A 19,284-nucleotide genomic window follows, 5' to 3' on the forward strand; every position below is an offset into this window, starting at 1 on the left:
TTTGCGTGTTGGAAATGCTTAATGGATGTGTTCAGAACAAAGAATTAGAAGCATATGCTGGCATGGTGCCAAAATTATTTTTCTGAGTTTATTGTCCCATGTCGGACAGCACTGTATGTTGTTTGGGATTTGCCCCGTATATACTCATAGTATCGTATCATTGATGTTTGTATGAGCGTATGTAATGATGACACGTAGTCCGAAGTACTCGAAAGGGGGAACACCCAAAAGCCTTGCTACAAATGAATGTTAACCTAAATTGTTAAGGTTCGAAGTCAACCAACTCTTCCACTCCTCCAGCGATCTCTTCTGGGCCCACCTCTACATCCATTAAATCGTAATCATCAGCGTCCCCCACAGTGGCTTTGGAATTCCCCTGTTGGTCTTTCCACATCTGTGCAAGAAAATCTGTAGTGCTGGCTTGCTCCAGCGATTTATCTTCTCGGGCCTTTATAAATCGCGGGAATCTAAGACTGAGGCCCCTCAAGGAGGAAACCAGGCCCAATGCTGCCAGAGATACGGGGCTCAAAGTGATACTGAAATAATAGTGTGAGTAGATATTCGTCTGCAACACTGACGACTTGTAGTAGACTCACTCTGCCCCTCGTATCTCCCACACCTTATGGGGCCTGAAGTAAACGTCGGGCCTGAAACCTGGAAAACAAATCAGCCATGAACTCTTGTGTTCAAAAATAATATCGGCACCTCCTGTATTGGTTTCCCAAAGGGGTTGTCTAGAGCAATTATCGGACCCCTCTGAGTAATGTGCAACCATCTCCTGATACGAAAGGTACGATGAGTAAGTAGCCCAAAAAGACGTACTGTATTACAAACTTTGTAGAACGCGTCCGAAAATCCTGCGGCAAATAATAGTTCAATATTTTATCATGAGCTACGATAAATATCACTTACCAGACATGCACTTGCAGACGGCAACAAGGCAGTCATTGCTGGGATCTCGGATGGCAAGCAAAACTGGACTCCACCACCCTGCTTTCCTTCCGTTCCCATGCCACGCCCCAATAGGAACCATATCGAGGGTATCCCCGAGGCCCACAACATAGTCCTTTTTCAGCTTCAGCCAAGCAAATGTCCGTTTATCTGTGAAAATTCACCAAAAGAACACTAAGGAATGGCTCATACATACCGGGTTCATAAGTCGCAGACAATTGTTTCCGCTTTCCATTTCCTTTTTGCGTTCCATCTTCTTCCATGGTGCCGCTGCTTAAGAGCTAGTAGCTAAGCGTTAGTAATACCGATAAGCACATCAGACACTGTCTCGCCTTGATCATGAGACCCTCAGAGCGGCTCTCTATAGCTTTCTGCCAAAACTCCTCAATAGCATCTCTGCCCGCATCACTCTCACAACTTTCAACATGGTCAAAACGACCTGCTCCTTTGTCACTTGGTAAGAAAGGCGGAAAGCGAGACCTCAGCAACGAGCGCCTCTCTCGAAAGGGCCGGGCAAGTAAGACCTGCCGAGGGACATAAATGACTTTCGATTGACGTGGTTGGCGTGAAATCGGAAGCACGCACCTCACCATCAAGATACATCAGATCGAAGGCATACACGCAAACAGAAACTTTAATATCGCTCATTTCCACATCCTTCCTTGCCCTATTCGAGAGCTCCTGAAATGACTTCAGGCCGCCGTCAGCTGGATCTATGGCAACAATCTCAGAGTCGATAATAAAAGATTGCAGCCGCGGCTGATCTTTGAAGATGCATTTAACAAGGTGAACGATGTCGGGATACTAGTGTTTGCCAATCAGATGAGGGCGCCGCGTCCACGGAAGTGCACAGCTGACCTTAGTGGTCATATCTTCTAGATGACGGGAGAAAATATGAACGGAAGGATTGCCGTTGTTCCCTCCTCGTACCCCGTGTATTTGGGCGCGTTGACCATCATACTTGAATTCTGCAGCAAAGGGTAGATCCCCCAAACGGTCGTATATTTCATCCAATGATCGAGTGGGAGAGCCCAGAGTCGGGTGCAAGGGAATTCCTATCGATGATTTATGTAGTCGTTCACGGAGGGAGCAAAACACACACCGACAGTCAAAGGAACATGTTCTTCAAGACTATCCAATCCACCATTGAATAGACCAGCTACGATGTGCTCATAGTTCGGATGTTGGACGAACACTTTTTTAACCAACGCTTCAGCCTGGATGAATTTCTCATGGAGTTCATCGCGGGCCGGATCAAAAACTTTCTTTCCTTCTGCTGCGAGGGGTTGAACGGAGGAAATTGATTGTGAGGTGGCATGGTAAGACGAATAATCGCGAACAGGACCTCCCAGACTAGGTTGCAAAGTCAAGACTAAGGCTCTTGCCAGCGCAGTCAGGATGGACGTCCTTACTGCGCCAACGCGTAGATTCTGCGATAGGGTACGGACAAGGTAGCGCGACTCTTCTCCTTTAGCCGCTACAAGGAGTTTCTCGACGAAGTCTTGCTTCTGTTTGGCTGCGCCTTGTCCCTTAGAGTTGGCAATTTTCAACAAAGACTCGTACACAGCCACAATGAATAGTGGAGGATGAGGCACTAAGGTGCGAACATTTGACTTTGCCTCAAATGCAACATCACCGGGGTCACCGGATGAGTTGTAGAGACGCCTAAGAGCAGCTGATGATAGGCCAGAAATATGTTGGATTGCCTTGGATATAATTGAGGAGCCAATACCCAGCTCGACCGGAGAGTACGGAGGAGACAGGCAATTAGAAAGGAGGTATAGCGATGGCAGTAGTGATGGCCGATGCCAATTGAGCAAAGTCCTGAGGGTATTTGTGAGCGTGTTGAGAATGATAATCCTAGAGCGTGTTCCTGATAACGTGACAAGGGCATGAACGAGGAACGAATAAGGCGCCGGCTCGTTGGCTAGCCAGGGATTTTCCTGGACGTCATACACAAAAAGATCAACTCCTAATGGCTGATAATTTGGCAAGGCAGCAACGTCATTTTTCATAAGAACGGGCCGCCAGGAGGGTGTTTGAGGACTATGTTGAACAACCCCTGACGTCAAACCACGAAGATCGACTTGAGGGGGAGCATCAGACCTAGGCTCTGGCTCAGAATCCGACGTCAGGTCAATGACGTCTGGGGTAGCGATCTTCTTTGCGTTCAGTTCTACATTGATTTCCCCCTTCCCCACCCTAGAATTGGCTGGAGAAGTATTAAGCCTCGGAGAAGATCCGAAGAAAGTCTCCAATGATGACTGATCTGAGGCGACCTTTGTTCGCTTAGGCTTCGACGTTGATGGCGACGGTTGGGCGCGTTTAGACATATAGCGGCTGCAGGTTCAAGTTTGTATGACATTCGATTGACATTCGACAAGCAAATTACGGACAAATTTGTTCAAATATGACCAAGTTATGTACCAACTATTCCCACCTCGTGCCGGCCTCGTGCTCCTGTCAATTTCTATCAGTCCTCCCTGCATTCAGTGATGGGCGGCAGGTCCTCCTACGCCCATGTCATCGCTGCTCCCTGACAAGCGCACGATCATCGGTCTTTTGTGAGTTGTATTAACTCAGGATAGTTACTGCATCCCGCCAAATTCAAATACCATGAACACTATGCAACGATCCTTATAGGTACGTACGCAGTCACTTTTGGGTCCAAACAATCAATGATGCCCACATAGTTGGCCCTGCACAGTCCGACCTCTTCGCGCCACCATGTCACCATCCATGCGCTAAATTCGGAGGGTCTTTGCGGTTGGGAGATGAAAGGCCATATTAGCGCATTATTACATCTTTGCGCATGTCTGCTTTCAAACGGGTGCCTGGCCATTATCTCTCTTAATGCAAGCAATCCTGCTGGTGAGAGTATCAAGACGATTTCCGTTGTGCAAATATGGTGCTATGAAACTAAAAACGATGAGTCCATGAACGCGCGGAGTTGAAAATCCAAGCTTCCGGGTCTTGCACTTATCTTGAATTCAGAGCGTTGGAGCCTCCAGAGTACAAAGCATTGGCATCACGAGAGTGGATGTCGCCTTCTCGCACAACACGGTCCGATCAGTAGGAGCTGGGAATATTGTCGAGATTAGAACAAGGCTATGCTATGACATTCCTTAACATCTGATGAGTACTCAAATCAGCGAATCCGAAAACGCGATGGATTGACCAGACCACTCTGTACGGGAGCAAACCCGGGTCTCCCATGAGTCGCCGGTTTCGATGATCAAATAAGGTTGAGGTCATTCAGGCTGCAATTACAACCTTGATAGTCTTTGTGAACGACCTCACGGTTCCGTGGATTGGTCGGTGTATCTGATTGGTCCTGTAAGTCTGCAACAGGTTTTCCTTGCAAATGAAGCTTGGAAAGGCCGGTTGAATCTAAGTTTGGTTAGACAGGCATCATTCAGGCATCTCCGGAGGGTCTGGTTGCCAGCCTGAGAGCCGCTTCAGGACAGTAACCTTACCGTCAGGCACGTAGAGCGTCAATCTTGTCTAGACAGACGTAGCAAGATCTGTGAGGATTACGCCGTTAGGCCACTGTCACCGACGGAGACGCGGCAATGATACCGTACACTCACAGATTTGGGAGGCTCCGAAAATGCATATGAACCCAAGGCTTATTACAACATTTACCCCACATCGATTCCTGCTCAGTCAAGCACAAACATCATGAGCGATCGCCACAACTACACATTCCTCCCCAATCAGCCACCGCGCCTCCCTAATCAGCCACCGCGGGGCAGCCAATGGCTACCCAACAGTCAGCAGCAGCAGCCTCCTCACCAATCATCTTCCTATCAACCAGTTCAGCATGGCTTCCAGGCGGCACCGAGCAACTACATGTCCACGCACCCTGCCTCATCTTCACCTTATGCAATGAATGCCATGGCACCCTCGAGCACGCACTACGCAGCAAATAATTCTGCCGCTGCACCATCACAATCCTACTCCTCAAACCCTGCTGCCAGTGCATACAATCAACAACGACAGATGTATCCACCACAAGAATACCCCATCCGTCAACCAGCTCACTCGCCGAGTCAAACATATCCACCAGCGGCGCCTTCGCGCAGCCATACCTCGCCGCACGTCTCGCAGCCATACGTCATTGATGGGCAGATAGCGCCAACAGTGCAATATCCAGCATCTCCATCGCGACCATTCTCCTGCGACATGTGCGCTCTGTCGTTTAACCGGCAACATGACTTGAAGCGGCACAGAGACACACACTCGGGAGAGAAGCCGTTCTTGTGCAACGGAGGCTGTGGAAAGACATTCACAAGGAAAGATGCGCTGAAAAGGCACCAGGTACCATGCCAGATATTTCCCCTGGAAAATCATGAACTCATTCATTTGGCCAGCTTGTGAAGCATTGCGGATATGACGAAGATGCAAATTGAAATGGAGCTGTTTTGGCATTTTTGTTAGTAACTTGTTGGTGCCGTGTTGCGAAGCTAACTTGACAATATAGAATCATCAATCGCATGATTGCAATTTACTTTCACATACTAATCTTATATTCGATATTTGATGCAGGAGATCTTGGACTAGGATGAATGATGCATAGCGAAACTGCAATGTAACACGTTAACATATTTATGCTCCCGTTGAATGAAAGTTACCATTCACAGTATGGTCAGAGATTGTAGCAGCAGCGGTTGCAATTTCACGATTGAGGAGGCGTCTCCTGGTTCTGCTTGTCTTCCGATTCGATGATCCTCTCTAATATCCACGCGTCGCGTGGCATGATCTTCTTGTAGTAGTCCTCCTTGATGCCCACTTCTTTGAACCCGTGTCTCTCGTAGAACCTCTTGGCGTCACTGTTCGAGACCTGTACGTGAAGGTATATACGTTTGATTTTGGGTTTGGAATGCGAGGCAGCGGCCTTAATGACGCGTTTCAGGGCCTGGGAGCCAAGCTGTTTGGAGCGATAGGGCTTGGAATGGTTTGAACATTTGCCACGACTGACAGCGGGATAACTTACTGCCAGAACGCCCATAGTCATAAGATACAGATCTTTATTTTCTAATCTGCAGCAGATGTTGCCGACTGGAACATCATTGTAGTAGACTTAAAGAGGTTAGTGTAGTCTGTAAACGCTTGAAAGAACAAAACGGACTGAGCTGGCAGAAGTCTTCGACGTCGGGTGCTATGATATCCTGATAGAACTTGTCGCTATACTTGATGGGAAACAAGACCGAATTGAGTTTCTTGACAGTACCAATGTTTCTATGGGTCAAGCACGCAAAAGTGACACGTGAAGGTGAAGATGAAGCAGGTGGATTTGACATGAAAGCGGTAGATTATTTTGGAGGACTACTCAGAAGAAGGAAGGTACCTCAAGGTTGGTGAGTTCGGACAGAGCAACTCATGTAACAATCGTGGGAACATTCCTCATTAGGATCCACTAGGTTATACTTAACTCAAATTTGCTTAGTATCCTTGTCACATTGTGGTCCCCCATTTAACACGTTTCCGAACTGAGAGTCACGCAAGCATTCTGGGCGTATATACAATTCGCCGATAAAAGCTTGAGCCAATTATCATCTCACTTGATTGACACCGGACATTTACGAACACGCCAGGGCTCACCAGGGTCTCATGATCTTGGACCCTCAAAATATAAGCAGTGCAGACTTTCTGGAAACAATCACCCATACACGTCTTGCAGCACTCACCTGAGACATTGAGTCAAGTTCATTCCGTACGTACGTATTGTTAACTAAATATTTTGAACTGATTTGACAAACCACCCCGCATCTAAACACACTTGTGCTTGTTGCAGTCCCTTCATTTTGACGGTAAGTACAACGTTGTCATGGAGTTGGATCAGCTGCGTATTCTCTCCAGATTAGAGAAGTCCAGCCAAAAGAGTGCACGGTCAGATACTTCTACGTTTGGCTACTCATTCAGATAACTCCATGACCCTCGGGATTACTGATCCTCCAAAGCGCAGTATCAGGTTTCCCCTGTTATTATGTCGATTTCAAGTTCCCTTTCTGTTCCGTCACTTTGTCTATCCAGCCAATTGATTGTAGCCATCCATCTCTCCGGTTTCGCTCTCATGCCTTACGTCCACTGAGCCCAGACATAACTTATATTATAAAACAGGCACATTGCCGCCGGCTTATCAGCAGGTGTCATGCTCCGAAAAGCAGGACTAAAACCGTTCAGTAATGGACCCCTCGCATCATTTTACTAGCCATCTCGCGACGAGCGTTCCTTGTAGATCGCAGGAATTTTCGCCACAGAACCCCCTTTTAAAAATATGCCATTTCTTCGCATTTTGCTTTGTGGCGCCCACTAGCTCCCATTGTGTCCACGAGATACTTGAGCATTTGTATTCGCTGGCGTTAACACACTGCCTCGTCCAGGCCCTGATGACAGGTGATTTTACTTATCTCTGAACGCTGGAGATAACTGGGAGTACTAGTCTGTCACTGATAACGCAGTTATTCGGACAACTGTCTTCTGGTTCAGTTTTGCGGTTCTTTGCATGTACTGGCCATGTCCCCCTGTTGCCTAATGAACGTTGGTACCCTCTTACTGAGTGCAGATCAATAAGCCTTTTAGGTATCTGTTTAATCAAATTTTTTTCAAGCGGGTACTATACCTGATAGCAAAAATTATTCATGCAGCCTATAGGAATATTCAAAGATCTAGAATCTGGTTCCTATCGCACGGAACATCGGCATCGGTCAGTCTTCATAATGTAGCAGACCGGGAATGGTATGTGCGATCATGGGCTCAAAATTCGTTTTATGGCTATGTGTGGATCGCGGATCGAGCATAGGTTGGGAAAGGCCACCCACCGACTCAGGACTGTGATTCGCTTGTTTCATTGACGCACACTGACGCCTACACTTCTTATTTCCCTCACAACATGGAGTCCATGAGATGATCGTCATCCTTGAAATTGCACGGTGCGTAATCCGATGGAGTATACGAGATACAGTAGTGGGTGGTACAGATGTAAGATCTAGTATGTGTGTGTGGAGAAGACGTAAAATATCTTTTATTTTGGAAACCTCATGCTAGGAGCGACTTCATTGATGTGACGCTCACATAAATCAGCGAAGATCTATGGGAGAGTCGGGTACGTGTGCGCGACGTTTTCGAGGAGACCGATGTAGTTGATCAATATACACATCATCGTAGCTGCGAAATACGCATGTGCCGTCGTCATGATCGGTCAATGTGGCCCAGACGCAATGCCACATCCGATCTTCAGAGAAGCGAAACGCGACTCCGGAATGATTTTGGTCCCACCGTTGTTCCCTCTCTCTCGACTCGAATGCCTTGTCTGTCAAGGTTATGAGAGCGCAATCTTCAATTGTCCACTCTACGAGCGCTTGCTTGGTAGGTGTATTGAGAAGCTGCTCTAGAGACGAGTCCATTTCAAGTTCTTTTGGGAGACCTCTGCAAGGTATGTTGTTAGGGATTTGTTGCTATGAGGGGATGTGAACATACCTGTGAACAGGGTCATAACCATCAACAAGAATTTGAAACGTAGTGTTGTCCGAGAAGTCAAGGGTCAAAGTGGGATGCTTCGAAGAACGACTGAGTCTCCTTAAAACCTTGCCGACAAGAAGGCTCGGATCAACACCAATTCCTTGTAGCCGTAGCGGCACTGGACGACGGCGACGGGGTTTCGAGGGAGATGGTGGAGTGCATAAGGCTGTACCTTGGTCGGGAGATGATACAAACATAGATACAGATGGTAATAATAATTTAAAAAACGGGCGTCGTGTTGCAAGATTTTATACCGTCGTCGCTGTGGACGTTGACAATGGCACATATGTGTCCACATGTGATGCGTCCACACTGATTGATCGATCAAAGACACAACAACAAATCCCGCCGCGGACGCAAAAATAGCCAAAAAAAAATGACACTGACGAGATTCGAACTCGCGAGGTTTCCCATCACGGATTGGCACTTGACCTAAACGTGACGCCGTAACCACTTGGCTACAGTGCCATGTAAACTTTGTCAACTGCGCCAGATATCATGTCAGAGCATATCAAACAGTTGTGATGGGCATTTTGTTAAGCCTCCTCTTCTCTCACTGACTACGCTTCGTTAGCGCGTCGTTTATCGTCACTCAGCGATGCATCAGACCCATTCTCGTCCTATCGGACCACGCACCCTTCCGCGTTCACAATCGCCACTACCCCCACTCGTCCTACCAGAGACCCGCCCATTAGCAATTCGCAAAATATCCCAAGATCAGTCAGCTTTACACCCTTCATCTGCTGCATCATCTCCTCCCCCAGTGGGCTCTTCTCCAGGCCCATCGCGTCCTCAGCTTCCTGGAGCAGGCCCAAGGGTCAATCAAAGACCCAAGCTTCGTCTGCCAATCGCACCTGATGGTGGTAATGCAGGTTACTATGAAGGTCCTGCAATCATTCCACCTGGATTGGACGGTGAGAACCCAGGCGGCGCAACCGTTCGGCCTTTCTTGACTTTGCAAACTCCACGTCCTCCCGAACCCAATGATGGGAGCGATAACAGCATTGCTCAGTTAATTGCTGAATTTGACAGGAGTACCATCGAGTCCTATACGCCTACGGAAGAGACTTCGACCAATTATAGCTCTAGTAAATGGTCGGACGGTGTTTTAGAAGTCCTTTCCCGACTTGGCGAAGGTCAGGGTGGAGCTGTTCATAAAGTCAGAGACCGACGTAACAACTTCATCTTGGCCCGCAAAACAATCACCACTCGCGAGGCGCCTTTAAAACAGCTCGAACGCGAGTTGTCAATCTCTGCGACGTCTAAACACCACAATATAATCCGTTTCTATGGCGCCTATATGTCACCATCGTCTAGTGAGGTCAAAGTCATGATGGAGTATTGCGCTGGTCGTAGCTTGGAAGCCGTTGGAAAACGAATCAAAGAGAAGAATGCGCGTATCAGCGAAAAAGTAGCTGGACGTATAGCCGAAGGGGTAATTACTGAAGCTTATTTTGATTTTAGTCATATTCATTATTCACCAGGTTTTGCAAGGCCTGAGCTATCTTCATTCGCTCAAAACTATCCATCGGGACATCAAACCATCCAATATCCTGCTTACTGGGGAAGGTGTCGTTCGTCTTTGTGATTTTGGTGTCTCCGGAGAGCTTGTCCGCTCTATGGCCGGAACCTTTACTGGCACCAGTTTCTACATGGCTGTACGTCCGTTACCCGATCACGCATCTATCACTTCTGATGACCACTATAGCCGGAACGCATCAGCGGGCAAGAATATAGCATTCGAGCTGACGTGTGGTCCACCGGAATCACCATCTTGGAACTTGTACAGAATCGATACCCATTCCCCGAGGACCTTACTTCCATCGAACTGATTGTCTATATCACCCAGGGACAGGTTGGCACATGGATCCTCCTGCTTTTGAATCCTGCTTACATCAGAATTGTTCTCCAGCCACCTCAGCTGGCCGATGAAGAAGGTGATAACATTGTATGGAGTGAGGAGATGAAAGATTTCATTCGACAGACGTAAGCTCACGTCCAGTCTCCTATTGCGTATCGTCATATCAATGTTTACCACAGGTTGGTTATTGACCATCTAAATCGCCCTACACCAGGAGGAATGTTATCCCATCCCTGGATCACCACCGTCATGAAGCGAGAAGTGCCTATGGCTCGCTGGATCAGTCAAGTTTGGGACTGGCCCAAACCCACCAGAGAAACGTGAGATTGCTTGACCTGGGTACTGATGACTACTGAAACTGACATATACAAGGAATTCAAGACCGCCTTCAAGCCGCGGTGCTGTTGACAGAACACCATAGATTCATCTGCTTATTTTCAATGTTTCACTCAAAATGATTCGTCGTCATCGTGATATATCTTGTTTCTTCATTGCATCCCCTTTGTTACTGTGCCTTTTTTTGTACACACTCGCACCGCTCTCTGTACATCTTTCCCATCATACAGCTACTATACCATCGCACAGCACAGAAAGGAACGGACTCCGATTACATGCTTGATTGATGTTGTATATCTGTGCTATTAACTCGTTGCACATTGTAGCTTGCTTTCGCAGTTTAACGTGCCACATTGCTAGACCGTAGTAGAACACCTAGTTGAAATGTTAGTAAACAACTTTGAAGAAGCAGTCAAGGATGATCGATGATCGCCGGACCAGAGTGGTCACATGTTATGGAATCTTAAGGTAAGGGACAATGGTGAAGGGTCAACCCAGGGGTGCTGGGAATAAGTCTGGAGTGTAGTTTACTGTGCGAGCCGTTTGGGATGGTGGTGGCAAGTGGCCTCCGTCGACAGACTCAACAGAAGGAAGTCAGTCATTGTTTCTGTATTAGGGCCTGTTTTCACTGGCGAGACCGATACTTACTTTGGCTCGACTTGATCCATCATTTCTTTATAGTCTCCCGTAGAATGAAATCAGGCGTTCCTTATTTTCTTGTCCTGCGTTCGGTATATCTTACTGCGCACTGGCTCAGCGGGCGAGGCTGTCCATTCCCAAAGCAGTTTGAGCGTTGGATTCTTGTTGGACTGTTGAAATAAAGTCGGTGAGTTGAGAACATACCTTCCGTCGGAGGGTACTCAAGTCACCGCTCACCCGTTGGCGGTAGCTGCGCCATTGAAGACGGTGTCGTATTGATCCTCATAATCAATTCATCATATACTGAAGCATACCTTCCGTCGGAGGGTACTCAAATCACCGCTCATGTTCAGCCCGTCGCGTATATTTTGGAGAGTTTATCTTGATGTCGCTGCCCCGTTAGCAGTAGCTGAGCGCTGAGCCATTGTGTACGGTGTCGTATTGATCCTGATAATCAATAAGTAAGTTCGTGCGAGCTAATTGTTTCGTGCAGAAAGAGAGTAGGTCCAGAGAATCCGTGTCTGAGCAGTTTCCTAATTAGGATACTTTCCCCTGAATTGACCACAAGAAACTGCAACTTGCCTTGAAAAGTATTATGTCCCTCACGGTCAATTAAAGTGACACAGACCCCTTCATATACCTTGTTCCTTCCTTCCGGAAACCTTCCAAGCTCCGAGCAATATCGTACTTCCACCATGTCAATGACTCGCAACCGGAGGTAGCTGTTGCAAATTTCTAGTCTGTAAGACGTGATTAACTGGGATGTCAAAAGATAACACCGAGAACCCATTTCTTTGTGTTTGGCTAGCCTCGTCAGGAAACGCGCGGCGTTACAGTTCAAAGCGGTTAATTTTACAGAATTGGGCATGTTGCCCGACGCGCGCTCTTCTCTTTCCTTTTTTGGAGTGGCGCAGATCGCGCCCTCAGGCTTTTCCACCCCGATCGGGCACGGACAACATAAAATTCTATGGAACAAATTTTGCCACTTTCTTTATGATTTAGAACTTTCTTGCGGGCCCATCAGTGGACCTAATAGCGGCTTTGATTTCCCTTTTCAACTTCAAGCTCAGGGAGCACCCCCAATGCACCCTGATCATTTTGCAAATTTATATAGTAGATTTTCAGGGTCTCCTGATGCTTCGCACACCAGTCCAGGTCGAAAACAGTTACAGGTTAGTACGGGAGTTAGACCCACACACCGCGGGCAACTTAAAGCACCCTAGCCACGATGTGATGGAAAACATGCTACTTGGATCACTGAAGACGTCAACATGACACACAATTTGCTCACTTAATATGACCATAAACCCTGCAGAATGAATATCAAGTTCACGAACCTCAGGGTTGTACCACCCGTCAGGTGTTCTGACGCGACTCACGAGCCAGCGTGCATGATTTCGTCATCATATTACAGCCAATCTGACCAGTAATGTGGCTCGCAGGGGGGCTGCTGGAGACAGTGCGAACAATCGTACCACCGTTCAGGTATTTTCGCCTGTAGCAAGGAATTTTGCGGCTTTGATGTGACAAAACCGCGTCACAAGCTCAGCACGAGGTCTATCATGACAATACGCCAGTGTCCGCTCCAGGTAAATCTTGATCTAATCGCTTCTAGACCTTCATGTCAGGATTTCTTATATCATCCTCTTGACAATTGAATTCATACACTCACCCGAAGGACGTTCTCCGGCGATATTGCAGCGTGCAACATCCTTTTAAAAAATTCTGAGCTTTTGCGCAAGGATGATGGTGCGCACATTGGGTCCTGCGATGCGTTTGTTATAAAAGGGCGACTGTGTATTTATCGTACCTGAAAGTTTTGCAATTGCATATCCGTCCGAACAAGTGGAGACATTCAAGAGCCATACGACTCTTTCCACATTCCAACACAAGTCCGTAATAAGATCACAGGCAAAAAACAGCACCAGCCAATCGGTCGGTCATACTTCTGAAACGCCGCGATGCAGGTTCGGAGATAATAACACGAGGACGTTACCACGTATTTGAAAGGTACTAACCTAAGCATCGGATACGCACTAATGCCTATGAGGGTTCACTGTGGAATACCGAGTCCCCCCAATGTTCTGGTAAATGATGTAATTCATGGTTGGTATATCCCGCGCAGAAGATTTAGTGCCCTCATCGCACTTGCGAGATCCATGTAGGGCGCGAGAAATGAACGAGATCACCTGTGTAAAGGTAAATTCGATGACCCTCAAACGTGGGCGACGACCGGGTACATACTCGGGCTAGCAGCGGAACAAACACACACGAGACGCCCCCACATACTCGCTCGGGGAATGTATGAGACTGATTTATCGAGTCTGCTCCCGAAACGCTCACAGCACCGTACAGTGACCCACTCAATCTGAGGAAGCATGCAAGATGGCCATTTCTCCACTGCTGGCGGCTATGCAGGCTGCGGAAGGGTTCAATTCTAGCCAGTTCTAGGCTACCGCGGGGCTCACCTAGGACGTCCCAGAAACTCCAGCAGCAGGTGTTGCCTTCAGTTCCGACCCCATTGAACCTGACTACGATTCATTCCTTGCGAAAGGCACGTCAAAGGTTCTCCTCCAAACTTAGCGAGAATATGTATATATACGTTCAATTTCGCCCTCGGAAAGCATCTATTTCCGAGTTACATAAGACGATCAAACGATTCAACGATGCATCACTCACGTCTAACAGCGACACAGCCAATGGAAGTTCTGCTCTCTACTCCTTGAAGGTTGAAAGCTTGAGAAGATGTACAGGTTTGTGCCTGCACAACAGCTTCGAATTCATGAAACGTGAGTGCGCCAATTTAGGCAAGTCCTCGTTGTGCGTCACACCATGAACATGAACACCGAACAACGCATCAGATCAAATCCTGGAGGTCAGTCCAGACCAAGCAGAACATTAGAAGCGACAACTGGGTTCTCAGAGGGGATGGCCATAATGATGCTCAAATATCAAAAGTCATGACGGATCTTTAAAGAAAAATCAAAGGGAAACATCAATCTTATGGGTATCTAGGGTGATGATCATTAGACGAAGGTGCCACCAAATTCCTCTCCTGGGGGTGTGGGAACTGAACCACCAGTCGGTCAGTATAATAAAGGTAGCAATCTACGGAATACTTACAAATGAATCCATGGGATTTACACTTGACATCATATGAGGCTGGCTCCAGTGCTGAGGGGGTGCTGGTTGGTGGTTCATCGAACGCATATTAACATGGTGCTGAGAGTGATGAGGGGGAATGTGTCGTGAGGGAGCTGAATGCAAATGAGTGGGTGGATTAGCGTAAGCGGAATCGTATCGGTGTGGAGGGTATGGTTGCATCTCGGATATCATAGATAAAACATTGGAATTCTGATTTGGGTGCACGGGATAACCTTGTGGAGCTCTGGATATTTGTTATGACAGAGCGGAGTAAAAAATGACTTTCAAACTCACAACTGGCGTCGCACAGCATCGGGCTCTGGCCCGAGCCTGAGATTCGGGTCTTCCTCGTATTTCACTTGAGGTACTGGAGCAAAAAGATCACTAAAACAAAACAAAAAAACTTCTGGTTAGCAATTAATGTGTATCATGAACGATGGACATGCCTATGCCGACGGGACATTGGAGGTTGGTTGTAGTCGTTAGATACGCGAGGTTTCGGAGGCGTGCTGTCCCGAGTAGGAGGTGTTGAAGTTTCGGACAGTCCTGATGAGTCGGCAGTGGATGGGCGCCCGTCGATACTATCTTTCCGGGGTGTGGATTTCTTGCGGGCAGGAACGCCTTCTGGCCATGTGCACTGCACGACTGTCAGCATTTTTTTTGGATACTACAGGATGAGACCCACGTCTCGCTGCCCATGAGTGCATCGCATGCAATTTGGTTTCGCCTCGTCACACTGAGTTGGGGAATGAATAGATATTCGAGTGGCGGTGTGGAGTGGCATACCTTTATTTTTTTGACTCTACATGTCATGCAACCAGTCTTGCTCCTTGTATACTTGGGACGCTTCCTTTGTTGTGGCTCTTGGCGTGGCTGTGGTGCTACAACATGAGGATGACCGGGAGCATGACTAGGAGGATAATAGGACGCTGGGGGAATGTAAGCGTTAGGGGTGGAGGAGCTGTTAAAAAGGCGTTAGATGTGTATTGAAAGGATGGAGGGTTAACTGACTACGCGATGGTTTCAGCCATACGATGAATTGGAAGTATGGGAGGTAGATTTTCGTGTGGAAGATCCTTCATCGTTGGTTTTATACTGAATCTTGTTCGAAGTAAGAAGCAGAGAAGGTAGAAGGGTGGAAAATGGACGGGGACACCATTGTCACGGACCCGGGAAATCGGCCTAAATCACTAAAATTCTGATCTAAGGGTCGTGGATGCGTCGTAACTGCATTTTGAGACTGCCATAACAAATTTCGTATAGGGAAGGTGGGGATTTTTTAATCAATTTCCACACATCATTGGCGCATCATGTTTCTTTGCGTGTGTAAAAATTAGAAAAAAAAAACGAGGAGGAGATGTTCGGGAGATCAGTTGAATCTAGCATGCTGCTTGCTCAACGTTCCATTCAATGAATTCAGTTCCGAACCTTAGAGGTACCGGTTGGGTACCGGTCTATTCTTTTTTTTTTAAACCCAAATTTGACGATCCAATTTCCTTAATTGTATATTGATGTCAATATTGTTTGAATTTTGATTTGATGCGCTACACCATTTTTAGTAATTTTTCGGGCATCAGATTCCGGTTTATACCTGACATGTGGTCGATCCTTTCCATCAAGGCAGCTATATCCAAGTGACACATCGCGTGGTGATGGGGCGGGGCCTATGGATTGGCCATCAAGTTTGGGTTGGGTCAATTCAACCTACTCCGTACAACATCCTCACCTATACCGTAATCAGCAATTCTACATGTGAATGACAACCCGTCCAACTGCTTTCTATGACCTATAACAGTATGTAAGATTCCACACCTTATACTGTAAACGTCTCCCAGGTCCCCGCAAGTCGACGTTTCTGACCCTTCACGTACATGTGTTGTCTATTCCAGCATTTCCCGTCTCCTTTCTAATCTCCACCGCTCCCGCGGCTTTGATCCATGTGTCCGATGATGTGCAGAACACCGGCGCTCCTCCAACAAATCTTTTATTTCCTTGCAACACTCTTAAGCATACCAGGTGCCAAACTGCGCACTGTGACACTATCTTGACACGGGACGTAAAACGCACCCAGCCCCGTTGCTTTATTACTCAATCAAACTAAAACTTCACAAACGTATCCTGACGGCGTATCCGATCGCTGCTTTTTTCAGCACAACACGTTTCAACAACACATGGCATGATTGACCATCCATGGGACGGGGTGTTAATACATGTGCTTTAACATGTCATATATCAGAAGCATGAATGTGGAATATCATACTCAATCAATGAAGCAAACACCGCTCAATTCCGGCTTGACTGAAAACCAATCGTATAATTCCATGATCTTCTAGGATCCATAATAATAATAAAGGCGCTAGAGCCTACTATCCAATTAAAGACCTTCACATCAAAATGAGGCTGAATACCGATCTCATTCTCAAAATAAGGTACCGAGAAACTCAAGTCGAAGGTGCTGTTACTGCGCCTCCAAGTCTCCGCACCAGTCACGACGTGGAATGACAGTTGCCAAAGAACAGCTCTGGATAGCCAGCTCCTTCAGATTCTCAGGCAAGGGACAGTGTTGTACCATCCCTTCTCATAGGTATACAGATCACGTACAATTAATGATCATTTGTTTCCTCCTATTGCCCACACTGTCACTTAGAGTCCGCTCAAAAAGACTCGGCGGTCCGTACAGGTTCTGTCTCCCAGGCTCTCGACGTTGATGGATAGGAAGATCGAGTATTATTAGACACTTGATCAACAACAAAGACTCACGTCGAACATAAAGTTGTGTAAGCTGGAGATCCCGGCGGTGACAACGGCGTGGGGGAACGGGCGTACGAAAGAAGGTTGCGCCCATCGAAGCGGTTTGATGGTCCTTGGGCATAAACACATGATATTCATATTTTCGCGTAAGGAATGCGATTGACTTGATCCTGCGTCCACAGAAAGCACACAAAAAATTTCGTATACACGTGCACAACGGCATAGTCTCTTTGGTGAGTTCCTGCACAGGCTGGAAATACGATCCACTATTATATAAGTATTGGGCGTTAACGCTAGGAGCCTAGAAGAGCCCTGAAAGAATCATATGTGAGCATTTTCAGTCACACGATATGAGATGATAGAAGAGAGTAGTAACTGCGGATCATTCTTTACCTGCTTGGATTTCCGTACGCTCTCCGTAAAAATGATGCGTGGAACCATCATCATTTGCGCTGGGTCTGGGAGAGCTGGTAAGATCTTTCACACCACCACTGATGTTTCTCTATAACTCCGCGGTCACGTCAGCGTCGTTGAGGGAGGAAGATGGGTCCTGGCGATCCGACAGGAACCGTCCCCTTCTCGATTCGCCAAGACAATAAATACCGACAGTAAGCAAGATTCATTCGTCATTACTGATTTTATAGTTGAAATTGCGAGAAGTAGCGTTATTGCCGTCACCGATGACCTGAGGGTGTCGAATGAGGAGCGACAGATTGGTAATTTTTGACAGGGGTATTGCATGGAGGTCGCGGATAAGGCGGGACAGTTTAAAAATGTCGTTGAAGTTCAGTGCTGGGACACTGATCCAGAAACGGGTTGTGCCATCAAGACGGCAGACGCCGAATGACTAGAGGCTATATCCCGATTCCCGACAAGCAATGTCATATGGCCGACTCCATGGTCACACCTGATGAAACATCCTCTTCGCGTTTGCGTCAGAGCACGAGTGAACCTAGTAGCCTGTGATGTAACATCATGATTTGAGTTTGCATTAGGAGGAATATTCGTACCTTGGAGTAATAAGTACTGTGACAGTATTACATACCTTGGGGGTTACTAGGGAAGATCCCTGACAAGGCTGACATTGGCGCTACACAACGATCATGTTCGCCACAATGGATTGGATTGTGTCCAGCACAGTGTCTGGTGGCGGTGGATGCTTTCAAATCCCAGCGGAGTTTTAAACTTAACCTTTTACTGGAGGCAGGAGCCGCCCGAAGCGGGAGCAAATTTATCTAACTAACTCCTGATGGTGAGTATCTCTGCAACTTCGCCGAGCTTCAGAACTCAAATTTCAAACTTTAGTGCTAGCGCTTATAAGACTTGTACGACAATGTCACGACGTTTATAATGTTTCTTATCTTATCGAATTCGCACGACATGGGAAACTCTCTTAGGTATCCTTGCAACTGTAAGCTTTGTTTTCTACCGTTATGCACCATGATCTCAGCATTTGCTCGCAGACTGACAAATGCATCAAGAGTCAGCGATTTATCTGTTATTTGACGTTTGGTGAGAGTTTTAAACACCCGCTTGAAATTTACACCGTCGGTTCCTTGTTTTTCCTTAGAACTGTTGTCCTTACTTTCTGTGGCAAAAGGACTATACTTTACCAAGACCGAGACTGATAAACAAGTCATTGATCTCGTAAATGAATAGATCCTTGCCGTCCTTGGCATCAAATCCGAGAACGAGAACTTCGACCCTTGGTCGTTCGACTTGACTTTCGTATTGAACCCATCATGATTTTACCTCAGCGGCTCTTCAGGCCAATACCGCGATACTTGCCACACGGCAAGTCCGTTTTGGAAAGCCCTCACAAGACTTATCAGAAGCCTACACTCGTGTTTTGCAGGGCCACGCACGTCAACGGCATTCATGTCGCCCTACGTAGAGTACTTCTCTTAATGGATAAAATGGGACCCCCCCGAGAAAACGGCATTCATGCCAGTCGCCGCACTGTCTCAAATCACAATATCAGATCTCCGTCGACAGCGCAGTATTCCCAGAGAGCACTATGGGGTCCTGGTTTGACCCTCGCACTAGAGCCTTGGGCTCGGTTCCCTCGCACACCAATT

General features: G+C 47.2%; 6 protein-coding genes and 1 non-coding gene across 7 annotated transcripts; 2 read left to right on the forward strand and 5 right to left on the reverse strand.

Annotated features, from left to right (window-relative positions):
- Positions 1 to 142: 142 nt before the first annotated feature.
- Positions 143 to 3,347, reverse strand: DEU56DRAFT_780456 (ATP-dependent DNA ligase). Its single transcript, XM_041351960.1, has 10 exons — positions 2,054 to 3,347; positions 1,810 to 2,006; positions 1,537 to 1,755; positions 1,284 to 1,475; positions 1,148 to 1,232; positions 913 to 1,101; positions 835 to 857; positions 706 to 778; positions 597 to 654; positions 143 to 536 (listed from the first exon to the last, which is right to left on the reverse strand). Exons 1-10 carry the CDS (start codon positions 3,282 to 3,284, stop codon positions 263 to 265), a joined length of 2,541 nt encoding a protein of 846 aa, XP_041212737.1. The 5' UTR covers positions 3,285 to 3,347; the 3' UTR covers positions 143 to 262.
- Positions 3,348 to 4,269: 922 nt separating this feature from the next.
- Positions 4,270 to 5,520, forward strand: DEU56DRAFT_33304 (uncharacterized protein). The gene is made up of 3 exons (XM_041345715.1): positions 4,270 to 5,271; positions 5,325 to 5,386; positions 5,435 to 5,520. Exons 1-2 carry the CDS (start codon positions 4,633 to 4,635, stop codon positions 5,361 to 5,363), a joined length of 678 nt encoding a protein of 225 aa, XP_041212738.1. The 5' UTR covers positions 4,270 to 4,632; the 3' UTR covers positions 5,364 to 5,386; positions 5,435 to 5,520.
- A 109-nt stretch (positions 5,521 to 5,629) lies between these two features.
- Positions 5,630 to 6,254, reverse strand: DEU56DRAFT_728833 (N-acetyltransferase NAT13; the record flags this gene model as incomplete). Its single annotated transcript, XM_041348064.1, has 3 exons — positions 5,630 to 5,899; positions 5,948 to 6,033; positions 6,083 to 6,254. 3 exons carry the CDS (start codon positions 6,252 to 6,254, stop codon positions 5,630 to 5,632), a joined length of 528 nt encoding a protein of 175 aa, XP_041212739.1.
- A 1,413-nt stretch (positions 6,255 to 7,667) lies between these two features.
- DEU56DRAFT_780486 (uncharacterized protein) lies at positions 7,668 to 8,851 on the reverse strand. The gene is made up of 2 exons (XM_041351961.1): positions 8,434 to 8,851; positions 7,668 to 8,382 (listed from the first exon to the last, which is right to left on the reverse strand). The coding sequence occupies exons 1-2, from the start codon at positions 8,670 to 8,672 to the stop codon at positions 8,034 to 8,036; spliced, it is 588 nt and encodes a 195-aa protein (XP_041212740.1). The 5' UTR covers positions 8,673 to 8,851; the 3' UTR covers positions 7,668 to 8,033.
- Position 8,852: 1 nt separating this feature from the next.
- DEU56DRAFT_t41 lies at positions 8,853 to 8,943 on the reverse strand. Its single transcript has one exon. It is a non-coding gene; the product is annotated as a tRNA-Leu (tRNA).
- Positions 8,944 to 8,972: 29 nt separating this feature from the next.
- DEU56DRAFT_780488 (kinase-like domain-containing protein) lies at positions 8,973 to 11,251 on the forward strand. Its single transcript, XM_041351962.1, has 7 exons — positions 8,973 to 9,910; positions 9,960 to 10,133; positions 10,184 to 10,330; positions 10,388 to 10,461; positions 10,516 to 10,656; positions 10,709 to 11,050; positions 11,114 to 11,251. The coding sequence occupies exons 1-6, from the start codon at positions 9,074 to 9,076 to the stop codon at positions 10,755 to 10,757; spliced, it is 1,422 nt and encodes a 473-aa protein (XP_041212741.1). The 5' UTR covers positions 8,973 to 9,073; the 3' UTR covers positions 10,758 to 11,050; positions 11,114 to 11,251.
- A 2,886-nt stretch (positions 11,252 to 14,137) lies between these two features.
- Positions 14,138 to 15,856, reverse strand: DEU56DRAFT_780502 (uncharacterized protein). The gene is made up of 7 exons (XM_041351963.1): positions 15,467 to 15,856; positions 15,242 to 15,416; positions 15,141 to 15,191; positions 14,902 to 15,092; positions 14,750 to 14,839; positions 14,435 to 14,699; positions 14,138 to 14,381 (listed from the first exon to the last, which is right to left on the reverse strand). Exons 1-7 carry the CDS (start codon positions 15,535 to 15,537, stop codon positions 14,313 to 14,315), a joined length of 912 nt encoding a protein of 303 aa, XP_041212742.1. The 5' UTR covers positions 15,538 to 15,856; the 3' UTR covers positions 14,138 to 14,312.
- Positions 15,857 to 19,284: the final 3,428 nt, after the last annotated feature.

Source organism: Suillus clintonianus (genome assembly GCF_016758775.1).
Source record: "Suillus clintonianus strain FC179 chromosome Unknown DEU56scaffold_10, whole genome shotgun sequence".
Taxonomy (NCBI): Eukaryota; Fungi; Basidiomycota; class Agaricomycetes; order Boletales; family Suillaceae; genus Suillus; species Suillus clintonianus.